This window comes from Nuphar pumila, chromosome 8 (assembly GCF_984573655.1).
Source record: "Nuphar pumila chromosome 8, dmNupPumi1.hap1.1, whole genome shotgun sequence".
In the NCBI taxonomy this organism is placed as follows: domain Eukaryota; kingdom Viridiplantae; phylum Streptophyta; class Magnoliopsida; order Nymphaeales; family Nymphaeaceae; genus Nuphar; species Nuphar pumila.
Window position 1 is genome coordinate 25499050 of NC_143256.1, and position 14068 is coordinate 25513117.

At 41.8% G+C, this 14068-nt stretch overlaps 1 protein-coding gene across 2 annotated transcripts in view; it reads right to left on the bottom strand.

Annotated features, from left to right (window-relative positions):
* Positions 1-7596: 7596 nt before the first annotated feature.
* Positions 7597-14068, bottom strand: part of LOC149829832 (glucose-6-phosphate 1-dehydrogenase, cytoplasmic isoform-like) — a 39160-nt gene continuing 32688 nt past the window's right edge. For both annotated transcript variants that reach the window (XM_090016109.1, XM_090016108.1), the window contains exons 12-16: positions 12700-12795; positions 10123-10193; positions 8761-8876; positions 8054-8099; positions 7597-7965 (exon numbers count right to left, since the gene is read on the bottom strand). In XM_090016109.1, the coding sequence (XP_089872235.1) occupies positions 7798-7965; positions 8054-8099; positions 8761-8876; positions 10123-10193; positions 12700-12795 (497 nt within the window). In that variant the 3' untranslated portion in view covers positions 7597-7797. The remainder of the gene's footprint in view (positions 7966-8053; positions 8100-8760; positions 8877-10122; positions 10194-12699; positions 12796-14068) is intronic.

Below are 14068 nucleotides of genomic sequence, written 5' to 3' on the forward strand. Positions count from 1 at the left end.
GATGGATGTACTTACAAAAATCCAAGAAAATGTGTTGCGGATGAGCAGGGATGTTGCCAGCCTATCGAAGAGAATGGATGGCTTCAATGATCGACTGGTGGCTCTTGAAGCATCCGAGCCGCAACCCCTAGTCGCAGGCACAGATCGGGTGGGTGGCGTAGCGACAGGCGTGAACCCTGTTCAGCCTTCGAACTGTCCGTCGACCCAACTCCAGCACAACACTGTTTCTTCGCTCCTAACGGCACCAATGCAGATCCCTAATCCGGGTACTTGCCAGCAACACCAGGGAGCCCCGATGAGCAGCAACCCCCTGTTAACAGCCCCATCGTCCAAGCCGCGCCCCCCTGCGTGGGGTTCACAGGTAGGACCGACCTTGCAGGACCCCAGCCGTGTGCAGGAGACACCTGCTGGGCCCAGCGAGTGGTCGCGCGTGCCTGGGGCTATGCTGCAGGTCGACCCAAGCCTGCAGGGTCCCAGCTTTACGCTGGGCCCACCTACAGGTCCAGACTCATGGCCGGGCACCACGCACGAGGCGCAGCACTTGAACCTGGGTCGATAGGGCCCCAGCGTCACGCTGGGCCCAGTTATAGACCCGGGTTCGTCTGTCCGAATCAGGGGAGAACCATTTCCCCCTCCCGATCCCGCACGGAGAAGCTCCGAAATGGTACCTCTACGAGCGGGAGCGGGCCAGACCCATTTGGAGGGACCTGATATCAGAGGGTCCAACTCGGGTTTTGTTCAAACAGGGCACAGGCCCGTTTCATTGGGACCGACCCTTGGGTCCCAAGGAGCGGGTTTGGGGCTAGGCCACCCGTACCCAACCTACCTAGTTGGTTTAGGTGCGCGGGCAACCCCGCACCAAAACCAACCCAATAATTTTGACCTACAAAGTAGATCTCATGCCGACCCTAGCCCATATCGGACCCGGACGGAGCTCCAGTTTGGATTTGAGCTGGGTCAAAACCAGACCCATAATCTATTGGATCGGGGATCGAGTTCAGACCAAGACTATTATCCCCAAAACTCGAACCTCGATCCTTCCCATCCATATCTGGGTCCGACGAGTAGTGTAGGAGTGGACCCGAACCACATCCCATCGGGCGAGTCAACCCATCCATATACCCATCAAGCCCCATACCCATACTCAAACCCAAACCAACCTGGTTACCCAAACTTGACCCAAAACCCAATCCAGTATCTGGCCCAACTCCATACTCCTAACCCACAACCATATCATACCAATTCTACCCGTCCGGAACCAGAACCTCAACCGAACCCTCCCCCAAACCTTGGACTTCCCGTCATTCCAGTACCACAATACCGGCCGCAGATGGTGCCCGCCCACGGGCAAACCCGACCGAGGCAATGTCAGCAGGAACCGGCGCGCCCCGACCGCCGACCCCCCATCGGGAGAGGTCGACAGCACCAGCATCCCGGCGAACAATACCGCCATACGGGCAATGAAGCAGCATGGGACGGCGACCTTTTCTGGAACGAGCATCCCGCAGGAATAGTGGAGCCGCGACAACAGAGACCACCAGACCATTCCTCCACCTATGGCGTGAAATTGGATCTTCCGGAGTTTGCGGGACGATTCGACACGGAACAGTTTTTCGACTGGTCTTATGCAGTACAGTTCTTCTTCGATTATCACACAGTTGCTGAACATCGCCGTGTCTCGTTAGCTTCTACACGATTGAGAGGCCTAGCACATACATGGTGGGTGGAGCTACAACGATCAAGGGAGCGGCAGGGATTAGAGCGCGTACAGTCGTGGGAGGAAATGCAAAGACTGATGCAGTCAAAGTTCGTGCCTTCGGATCACGCTGAGCGAGCCTACAAGGAATACCTGACCCTGCGCCAAGGTTCCCGAACTGTAGCCGAGTACACCGCGGAGTTCCATCATCTTTCCCTGCGTGTGCAGATCGAGGAAACGGCTCGTCAGCAGGTCACGAGGTACATTTCGGGTCTCCGCCCTGCTATCTCTGATGATTTTAGTTGTGTCACAGTCGAAACATTAGATCAAGCCAGCAGTTATGCCATGAACATCGAGGACAAGCTGAAGCGGAGGCAGGAATATCAGACAACCCGTAATGAGGCCTCCAGCCGACCCAAGCCCAGTTTCCCAACCCGGGGAGCAAGCTCCCCTAGTGATTCAAAACCTAGGACAGACCTTAGCAAACCTGACCAGTCAGGTCCAGCTTTCCACACCCGGTCCAAAGCCAAACCTACTGAGTTGACCCTTCGTTGTTTTAGGTGTCAAGAGTTAGGACATGTCGCGTCCAAGTGTCCGACCATGAGCAAGAACACCCATCTGGTTGAAGGGATTGTCGAGTCTGCAAGTGAGAGTGATAGTGATGACAATTCATTAGTTGAGGTTGAGGATGAGAGGGGAGTTATAGAGTTCGACAGCAACGTCGAAAGTTTGTTGTCCATCCGTCATGTGTTGACCACACCCCGAGAATCGGCTCCATCCAAATGGCTAAGGAATAACATTTTTAGGACCCGGTGCAACTGTGAGGGTCACGCTTGTGATGTCATCATTGACACCGGAGCATGTGAGAACATGGTGTTTGAGAGTGTGGTGTCTACCTTGAAACTCAACACCGAAAAGTTGTCCCAACCCTATAAGATGGCCTGGTTCAAGAAAGGAAATGAGGTTCCCATCACTCAGCGTTGCTTAGTCCGGTTTGCCATGGGAGAACACTACCACGATGAGGTGTGGTGTGATGTGGCCCCTATGCATGCGTGTCACATTCTTTTGGGACGTCCCTGGCAGTTTGATCGCCAGACCATTCACGATGGCCGCAAGAACACTTACTCTTTCATCTTTAACGGCCATAAGATCGTCCTTCTCCCTATCCGGGAGACGGGTTTCCCCACAGTGGATAAACCTGAGCGAGTCCCCCGACTCGCAGGTCTCTCGTACCGGCTTTTCCTGGACCACTGCCAGGAAGATGGATATTGTTATGCCCTGGTGGCTAAGCCAGTGATGAGTTCGTCTGTGTCCATTCTCACGGACGTTGCCCCTCTTCTCGAGGAATTCCGCGACGTTATGCCAGATGACCTTCCTGATGGATTACCTTCAACAAGGGTGGTTCAGCATGCTATTGATTTTGTGCCCGGGTCGAGTCTACCCAATCTTCCCGCTTATCGCATGAACCCCTCCGAGCACACTGAGTTGTTAAGACAGGTTCAGGAACTACTGCAAAAGGGTTTCATTCGTGAGAGTGTTAGTCCTTGTGCCGTGCCTGCCTTACTCACTCCTAAGAAAGATAGGTCCATGCGCATGTGTGTCGATAGTCGTGTGATCAATCGCATCACAGTCAAATACCGTTTTCCCATTCCTCGTTTAGATGATATGTTTGATATGTTATCCGGTGCCTCCATTTTCTCTAAAATTGATTTAAAAAGCGGATATCATCAGATTCGTATACGCGAAGGAGACGAGTGGAAAACGACATTTAAGACACGTGATGGATTGTACGAGTGGTTAGTCATGCCGTTTGGGTTGTCTAATGCCCCCAGTACCTTCATGAACATGATGACCCAAGTCTTGCGTCCGTGTCTTGGGAAGTTTGTTGTCGTCTACTTTGACGACATCCTGGTCTATAGTTCTTCATTGTCTGATCATTTGAGTCACCTGCGTCAAGTCTTAGATATTTTGAGAAAGGAAAAATTGTATGCCAATGCCAAGAAGTGTGAGTTTATGACATCCAGTGTCGTGTTCTTAGGGTTTATTGTGTCTTCCGATGGCGTCAAGGCAGACCCTGCTAAAGTCCGAGCGATTGTCGATTAGCCTACCCCAAAGACTATAGGAGAAATCCGTAGTTTCCACGGGTTAGCCACCTTTTACCGATGTTTCGTGAGAAATTTTAGTACCCTTATGGCCCCCATCATGGAGTGCCTAAAAGGTACTAGCTTTCATTGGACGCCAGCGGCTAGCAAAGCCTTTACGATCATCAAGGACAAAATGACCAGTGCTCCTGTCTTAGCCCTCCCAGATTTTAGTGCAGTCTTTGAGGTTGAATGTGATGCCTCTAAAGTGGGGATTGGCGTCGTCTTGAGTCAGAATCGTAGGCCTGTCGCCTTCTTTAGCGAGAAACTCACTCAGGCCAGGTGCCAATACTCTACTTACGATGTCGAGTTCTATGCCGTTGTACAAGCCCTTCGTTATTGGAGGCATTATCTCATTTATAAGGAATTTGTCTTGTACACGGACCATGAGGCATTGAAGTACCTGAACAGTCAGAAAAAGTTGAGTGCTCGTCATGCCAAGTGGGTTAGCTTCTTGCAGGAGTACACCTTTTCGCTTCGGCATCAATCGGGTACCCTGAACAAGGTGGCTGACGCTCTTAGTAGGAAGAACAGCCTTCTGATGACTATGTCGGTGCAGGTCATTGGTTTTGAGCAATGCAAAGAGTTGTACCCTACGGACCCTGATTTTCACAAAGTCTGGGAAGGGTGCACCTCTTCAGATCGCAACCTCGACCCCCGTTTTTGTATTCATAATGGTTACCTCTTCCGTGGTAACCAATTATGTGTACCCAATTTCTCCCTTAGACTTCAGTTGATTTCTGAATTATATGAAGGAGGGTTAGCAGGGCATTTCGGGCATGATAAGACGTTCGCTCTATTAGATGAACGATACTTTTGGCCCAAAATGCGCAAAGATGTTGTCAAGTTTATCCAAGGCTGTCATGTGTGTCAAGTGTCCAAGGGTCATCGTCAGAATAGTGGTCTATACACCCCGTTACCCATTCCTGAACGACCGTGGGAGCATGTATCCATGGATTTTATCGTGGGCCTTCCCCGCACACCACGTCGTTTTGATTCCATTTTAGTAGTTGTTGACCGGTTCTCCAAAATGGCTATCTTTGTTCCATGCAAGCGCACCACCGATGCCTCTTTAGTCGCCTCATATTACTTCAAGGATGTTGCCCGTTTCCACGGTCTACCTCATACAATCACTTCCGATTGCGACACGCGTTTTATGAGCCACTTTTGGAAATCGTTATGGGCCCTGTTGAAAACTAAGCTTCAGTTCAGTAGTGCATATCATCCCCAGACTGATGGCCAAACCGAAGTCGTGAACCGCACATTAGGAAATTTGTTACGGAGTCTAGTGGGCGAAAATGTCAAAACTTGGGATCTCGTATTGCCCCAAGCCGAGTTCGCCTATAACAACTCTGTTAACCGTTCTACTGGTAAATCTCCGTTCCAAGTAGTGTATGGTCGGTCTCCCACCCATGTCGTTGACCTAGCCCCTGTATCAGATCTCTCAGCTCCAGCTCCGGATGCCTTTGATGCCGTTGAGTATATGTGTGACGTTCACAGACAAGTTCGGGCCAAACTTGTTGAAAGTTATGAGACCTACAAAGCTTTCATAGATCAGAGTCGTCGTGATGTCCAGTTCGAGGTCGGTCAACTCGTCTGGGTGTATCTGCGTCCAGAGCGTTTTCCTGTAGGCACCTATAGCAAATTAAGTCCTAAGAAGTATGGCCCTTTTAGGATCCTTCAACGATTGGGTTCGAATGCTTACCTCCTTGAGCTGCCCGATGATTGACATATTTTCCTTATTTTCAACGTGGCTGATCTATATGCTTACTGTGGCAACAACAAGTCGACAGAGCCGACTTCTTCCCAACCAGGGGAGAATGATGCAGGGCAGGACCCAATTGGGCCCATCGTGCCACTCGATCCACCACATAGGGCAGATGAAGGACCCCGTGAATATGACTCACTTGCAGGGACGGAGCCACGACGCAGGGAGGTACCCCTGCGCACCTGTGTCAGGCGTGGTGGAGCTCGCACGCCCCAGAACCAGCTGCAAAGAGATACTGACCCGGGTCGTGGGTCGGATCCAAATCTGGACCCACGACCCGGTCCAGCAAACAGTCTTTAAGAAGCCCTGTCTAGGGTTGCGTGAAGGCAGAGAATATTGAAACTCCAGCCGTCTTCTATCTTCTGCAGTTTTCTTGTTTTTTTTCTTTCTGCCCATCGTCTTCTTTATTTTCATTCTTTAATTGTTATTGAAATTCCTTCTGTTAGTGAAATCTTTGTTGAGTTTAATAAAAAGGTCAGCCACTGTTTCACGGTGGCCATTGTTTCACGCCTTCTCCAATACGGCTGCATCACCTGTTGTGCTCTTGTTATGTCCAGCTACGTGCTTTAACTCCTATTTAGTACCAATGTGGTTTAGCAGAGACCCATTACTCTCTCTCTCTCTCTCTCTATATATATATATATATATATATATATATATATATATACATATATAAAGTGGTAGTTGTGCAACCCTTAGGTGAGCAGCTATCAGGGAAAATACAGTGACCATCCATCGCAGCCTTGATGGACGGCAAAAAAGAAAAGCAAAAAAAGATGCTAAAATGCGCTTTTTCATGTTTTAGACCCTTTAGCAATAGTTTTGACTGTTACTAAAGGTTCCAGCGAAAAATGGGACCTTTAGTGGTGGTCAAAATACTGTCACTAAATGCCCCAGAGAAAAACTGGGCCTTTAGTGGCAGTATTTTGACCATCTCTAAAGGTTTCATTTTTCATTGGGACCTTTAGCGACAGTGTCAAAACATCGCTAAAGGGTCTGAAATGCAAAAAAAGAGCATTTTAACATTTTTTTGTCATCCATCAAGGCTGTGATGGATGGCCAGCAGAGTTCCCTAGGTAGCTGCGTACCTAAGGATTGTGTTTTTTCAATAAATAATATGATTTTTTAAGCCTTGAATATTTATGAAAATCTTAGACCGTTGCAGCTGCCACCTATGTATATTAGTAATGAGTAGGTGCTAATCGAAATATGCTAAATGATATGTGTTAAATGGGTTTTCCTGCTTTTTTCCGTAATTTTTTGCAGTTTCAACCCTATAAATGTGTTGGGCATAGTTGATTTACGAGGAATCTACACCTGGATCATGTGTTTTCGATGAAAAAAATGATATTTGGAGCCTTAAAAATTTACAAAGATTTCGGACCATTGATTTTTAGAACCTTATAAAAACTCACCCGAACACTTAAAAGAGCTGATTCCTATAAAATCAAAGTATATAGATCACATCTGTACGGTTAGAATTTAAAAATAAAACAAAAAAACCATTTAGCACCAACCCATTACTCTCTCTCTCTCTCTCTCTCTCTCTCTCTCTCTATATATATATATATATATATATATAAACATTTGTTTTTATCTTGTTAATATTGGGATAAAATATGGTACTTTCAAAATAGGTGACATGTAGAAAATGTCGCACTTTTTCAATAATGTGTGCCTTGGAAAATAACGAGATATGCTGATATTTTCAAAACATCACTAATATTTGTTGCATAGCTATATATATATATATCACTCCAAAAGTTCATATATTTGGCCTGGAAGCATTTCACACACTAGATACATGTACATGCATATACACGAACAAACTTCTTGGCATGTACATGCAACAGATAAAAACAAGCACACGAAAATCTAACACCAAAAAAAGGTATCAAACGCCACTGAATCACAGAAAAAGAAACCGTAGCAGCCTTGGATGTGGTAGGATTTATTAGAAATTTGATAAGGCAACATAAATATCACTAGGCTTGAACAGAAAAAAGCTTATTCAACTCTGTTTATTTATTCTGTTGCATAAAGTTGGAAACAAATACAAAAATGAGCTTCATCTACAACAACACGTGTTTGTGCTACTGAACAAACTGAATCTATAAATACATTTGCAGCCAGATGAGTTCCATGTCTGCATAAGAGTTCTATGTTTGCACAAGGAAACACACACCGACTAATCACAGAGTTGGTGGTACCCAGATATAGCCGCGAGTCTGCACGTAACCGGCCTTCTCAAGTTGCTTATCTGCTTCATCTGGACCCCGACTTCCCACTTTGTAAGGAATTGGCTTGAATTCCCCATTATCAATTCTATGCAGCAAAGGAGTAAATATCTCCCAGGCCGCCTGAAAGAGAAAACCCATTAGATTTGTCTGCTTCTGAACTAACCCTTCCTGAGAATCATTACCAAATCAAAATAAGAGCATAGATTACCTTTAACTCATCCCTGCGGACGAAATGTTGCTGGTCGCCTCTTATTCTGCAAGTATCACAATGAATTTCCACATCTCAACGTGAAGTCAAAGGCTTAAATAGCAATCTGACAAATATACTGAGCAAACACCGCCATCAAAGCATCTTAAATGCAGTACATTTCAAAACTTTTTTTTTAAGTAATATTGGTGTGAAGCACTAATAATGTTTGCTGGCATGCCTGCTCATTTTAAAATTCATGAATGTTAAGATATTCCTCTCATTCTTGTGTTCATGCACGTGTCTCTAAATTTAACATCACCCATGGTAAGTAGTTGAAAGAAAATGGAAGCAAACATGACAAACATATGCAAATGAAAGTATAATAAACATATAACTAGCACAGGATAATGACTGAACCATAATTACAATTCTTTATACAATAAAATAAGTTATTGCAGAACGGAAACACTGAACAGAAGATTATCATGAAAGTCCTCGCTAGTTTAAATTGTATATGGATATGATGGCTTGTGACCATATGCCTAACTAATATTAAGCCACCCAAAGAGGATGCAAGAGACAAGCTCATCACTTACTATCTTCTTAACCAAGGCAACCAGGTTGTTTAAAACTTGCAATCAGTTTGTACCATTTGATGCCCATAAAGGTTTGCAGCAGTAAATGTTCTATGGAAAATAAAATAAATATAGAAGTTTTGAGCATACGTGTCCAATATTAGCCTTTCATATGCCTCAGGAATTGCAACCTCCTGATAACGTTGCCTGTAAGATAAGTCCAACTCACTCTGACTAGTTGACATTTCCAGTCCAGGCTGCTTAACCTGCACAGACGGAACAGGCAGTCAAGATTGTATGACAAGCACAATTCTTGCCTTATCGCCACTTTCTGCAATCATCAACACAATTAAGATACCAAAGGCTTCAAATAATTTTGACAAGAAATGTTCAACACCCTGATCTGGACCTAGCATGTCAACATAAATCCATCAGTAAATGCAGTGAAATAGTTTCTAAACATTTCAAAGTTCTATTGCTAAAATCGTTTTTTTTAACTTATTAAAGTGTTTCAAGCGAGTACATCTACTTTATGATATGTATGATATAGAATTGGAAGAAAACAAAACCACAAAGTTCTAATTTGGACAGCCATAGAGATCAATAGCATCATCAAGCAATCACTAGAAGCTGTCATACATTGGATAAATAGGCCCATCCACAAGATTTTTCTGATCAAATGGGTAATTTTGTTAGTATGGCATTTTAACTTATCAAGTCCTTGTTTGAATGATACAAAAGTTGGTGGATGACTTAGAGTGGTAGATGGTACGAGATTCACGAATCAAAGTTTGAATATATTCTCATGTATACATGATCAGACAACAAGAATATAAAATAGCATATATCATTCAGGAGGTTTTCTAAAAATTATATAGAAGACATACAAGTGGTATGGATATTGGTCAATCAGCATTATTTTCTTAAAGTGTCAGACTTGAACCTGGATTAAAGGAACATCCAAACTAGGTAAAGTTTACTTGATGCAGCCTACATGTACAAATTCATAAATAAGGATGTATCAATTTGGAAGGATCCATCTATATTGATGACCTTGGCCCTGGTCCAGATTTTGTCCATATGAGGTTCGTTCAGATCCATAATAGGATCTGGTATGGATAATATGATTTGCATAAATACACCTGATCTTCCCTATTAACTAATTAATAAAGTTAAATGAAAAAGTAAATATGAGATACACAGGCACCTTCAAATTCAATATATGTTGAGCACAGTAAACTGAGAATTGGCAGGATTCTTTCTATAATAGTATACAGAGATTTATATATCATAGCAATTAAATGACATTATTCTAATAGATATATTATGAGACAGAGTTTGATAATGCAGCAGGTTGTCAATTATAAACAGAATAGAAGCCTTGGTTCCTAGCCAAAAAAAGTCATCCCTTCAATATTTCACATCCTAGAACACACGTATAACAGAAACATGAGCTCCAATATGATGCATGGTTTTGATACAATAATGAAACTTTCAGGATGAACAGCTTACTGTAAGTTTCATGTACATGGCCTCAGAAGGTTGGAGTCGGATGACAAACTCATTTCTATCTTGCTTTTTTCCTGCATCAGGCAAGCATCAATAAATAAAACGAAGAAGATAATTCCATAACCTGAATTATCAAGAATTTAAGACAAAATTGAATGAAATAAAAAAAATAGACTAAGGTTGCCAAATTCTAAAGGAAAACTCTGACCTGTTGTACATGCACAGAGTCAAAGATATGAAGGTCATGAACGAAGCTATGGAAGAAATTGCATTAGAACATAAGCAAATTGACAGTTAAGATAAAAATTCTGTTTATTGTCTCCAAAAGTGTTTATTCATAGCTGTGCTTGAGAGGAATAAATGTCCATTGCTCTTGGGTTGCAGTTTATCTGTTATGTTGCCCTTTGCAACTCTTCTAGTGCTAAGAAAAAAAATTAGTATTCACACTGTGCTTCTTCAGTGGGATCAAGACTGTCATGAAGTTCATTTAGTTTGTCTCATTCCCAGTTTCTTGTCTCATTTGGTGCCACATGACCAGATGAAGACAGTAAATACTATAAGCAATCCATCAAATTAAACTATGCAACCCTTCCCTCCCTCCCCTCCCCCAACGCCAAAAACCGAAAAAAGAACAAAGAAAAAACTGCAATCAGGATAGCTCTCCCTGTTCTTCCCTTTAGTCAATTTTAGGATTTTGTTGTTTTTGTGTTCAATACATTATTTCTTTGTGAGGCATGCTTTTTCAGGTTTTCTGATATGTTTCCATGTTCTAGTAGTTTTCACAAGAGATCGTTAGGTTTTTCTGAGTTGTCATCAGTTCCTTCTTGCAATCCTAGTGTTTGCACTTGATGTCACATAAATTATGAGAGAATGTGGGTCACAATGACATTTTAAACCTATTATCCACTATTTAAGGTTTTTACAAAATTTTTGGTGTTAAAATTCAGAGCCTACAACACTCATCTTACCAACAAGCATCTATATACATCATAAGTCATCCATACAGTAAGGGTGTTATATAGTATACTACAGATTACATTGATATGGGTGTGGTAACTATAGTTCCAATGTCTGTCCCCTGGACGGGGGATCCTTCTTCTCCCAATTCCTTCCATTCTCTCCTTTGTTAATAGAACATATTGATGTAGAACAGCTAAGCTTCTACATGTCTAGTAGATCCATTGGGTGTAGTGGGATGCAAGAAGCATTGATCTGTATAAACACACTTTAAGCATCATCAGAAACGACCTTATATCTATGCATAGTTCTTAATGGGTCATACACAGCCATAGACGTCCATTGATCAACTTGCCAACTCCATGAAAGTCATTCCCATCTCCTCACTTTCATAGTCTCCTCAACAAACTTCTCTTCATACCATCATCCTTAATAAATGTCAATTCATACGCTGATTTAGGACAGTGAGGGTGCATAGTTTTTTCACATGTCCCATGTCATGGGAGGTTCTTTATTGTTTTTTCCATAGTTTTGCACCATAGAATATATTCTTTACTCTTAACAGTAATTTTGTGTTCCCTGTTGGAAGCTAGAGCTATTCGATCTTCTTATGAATCTATTTATCATATTATGTATGATTAGTTCTACTCATGTTTTCTTCACTTCTCTTGTAAGACACTCTAACCAAAAAATATCTTTTTTATTTTATTTTTATAAATCAAGTTAAATTTGCACTAGATTGCCCCAACTTCGACTTTAGTAAGTGTTAGATTATGTTAGGCCGTCTTTTGATTTCCAGTCAAGGTCTAACCTGAGCTCAACCACAAACCAAAATTCACAGGAAGTTGGTCAGGTAACCTACTGCTCTAATAGTGAAAAATAATTGCATTGCAAAGGGAAAAAAATTGAGGCTACATCATTAACATGAAAAGTAGTCTGATGAAAGTTCTACTAACATAATTGTAAGTGGAATTAGGTGAAGATGCAATAGGTGAGGGAAGAACAAGGAAAGTTTAGACCATAGTCACAAATATCGGCGATATTTTCAAAATATCGCTATATTATAGTTGTAAATTCAGAAAACGATAATAATATAGGTAAAATATCGCGATATTATCACGAGAATATTTCGATATTCCCATAATATTATCAATTAGTTTTACTGTTTTTATTTATTTTTTACATTTTAAATATGTTTTTTCTTTATTTTACATTTTTTACTTATTTCTTTTATTATTTATGTATTTTTTGTCTAAACATGATATTTTCTTACTTATTAATTTTTATTTTTTATTTTTTTTAAGCCCCAAGATTTATCACCAAACCTATAATATCACGAGAAATAGCCTCGCCGAGATATAGCCACCAATATTTGTGACTATGGTTTAGACCTATAAGGCCACTCTCCACAGATGAAACTGGCATGATGGCTAAATTTCAATTTGAGGTACATGACTAGCAAAGAGTGTGCAACATTAAGCAAATTAAAGTGCCTAGAACTCATGCCAATTTCAATATTTTTAGCAAGGACTGATAAAAAATATGGATATAAAAGTCATACAGAATAATGATAAATCAGGATTAAAAGTCATATAAATGAATAAAGAATGATGAATATCATACTTCTGAATATGTTGCCAGGAACATCCTTGAATTGAATGCGGATTTCTGCTTTCCTTGAGTTTAACGCTTTTCCTGCCTTGAGTATAAAAGGTACACCTGCCAATAATCTAGATTAAGTTGAAAAACCTGGAAAGCTATGTCACACGGACTCTTCTAACATGGCACCGCACCCGGGTGGGTGTGACACTTGGACACAGCTTCCTTTGTGTTAGTTGAAGTCAACCGAGGTCCATTTCTATCCAAAAGTAGATTCGGTTAACCCTAATCAAGTCTATTTTTATTTATATATATATATATATATATAAATACATAAATTCACACAAATACACGTAGTGTTAACTTAAAACTGTTAAAAATTATATATATCCTCCCCGCACCCCCGCACCCAAGTTTTTTTAAAGAGAATGTAGATCACATCTGTAGAGATTTTTTGACCATCCAATCATTTGATTGGACAGTCCAGTATGGGTGCATGTAAGTGCACATCCACCAACATATATATAGGGCCACTAGAATATGAGAACTAGAGTGTGAAGCGAAATTTTCATGGGTTTCTCTTTTCTTAAATCTGTCCATACAGAAGTAATCTACATGATTGGTTTTAAAGGGGCCCTATGAAATCTACATAATTGTGATGCATAAGAAAAAAAATTTAAGGCTTGAAAATAGATGGCTTAGAATTTTTGTAAATATTCAAGCATCCAAAAATCACATTTCTTTGTCGAAAAAGCATGATCCAATAGTTGATGCCTAGCAAATGGATGACACCGAACACATCTGCAGGGTCGGATTTGCAAAAAAAGTGTTAGAAATGCCTAATTCACACTTCAGTTCACATGTTTCCAGTTGATCCACACACACAAATATCATTGAGATTTTGAAAATCTCGCGATATTATCGCGATATAAACAAGAACCGCGATAATCCTGATTATATCACGAGATTTTCAAAATCTCGCCTGACTTTAAATTTTCACGTTATATTCACGATTTTTATGGCAGCTATAAAGCAGCCTAACAAGCCAGAAATTTTTTCTTAAAGCAAGGGTATTTTTGTACCCTAATAGTATACAAAACCCAAGACTACTGCTCACATGGACCCCCACAAGTAGGGATGCACAACGAGCCGAGCTAGCTCGGGCTGGACCCATTTAAGCTCGGCTCAAACTCGTTCGAAAAAAATAAATGAGCCGAGCTTGAACAAGGGTTCAGGCTCGGTACACGTAAATGAGCCGAGCTTGAACAACCAGTCTAGCTCGGTAAGCCCGATTAAGGACTCACATAGATAAAGAAATTAGACTTTATATATGTATTATTTTGTTCATAATATGGTTATAAAGAAAGGTCCTACCTTAATGGGTAGGTTGTTG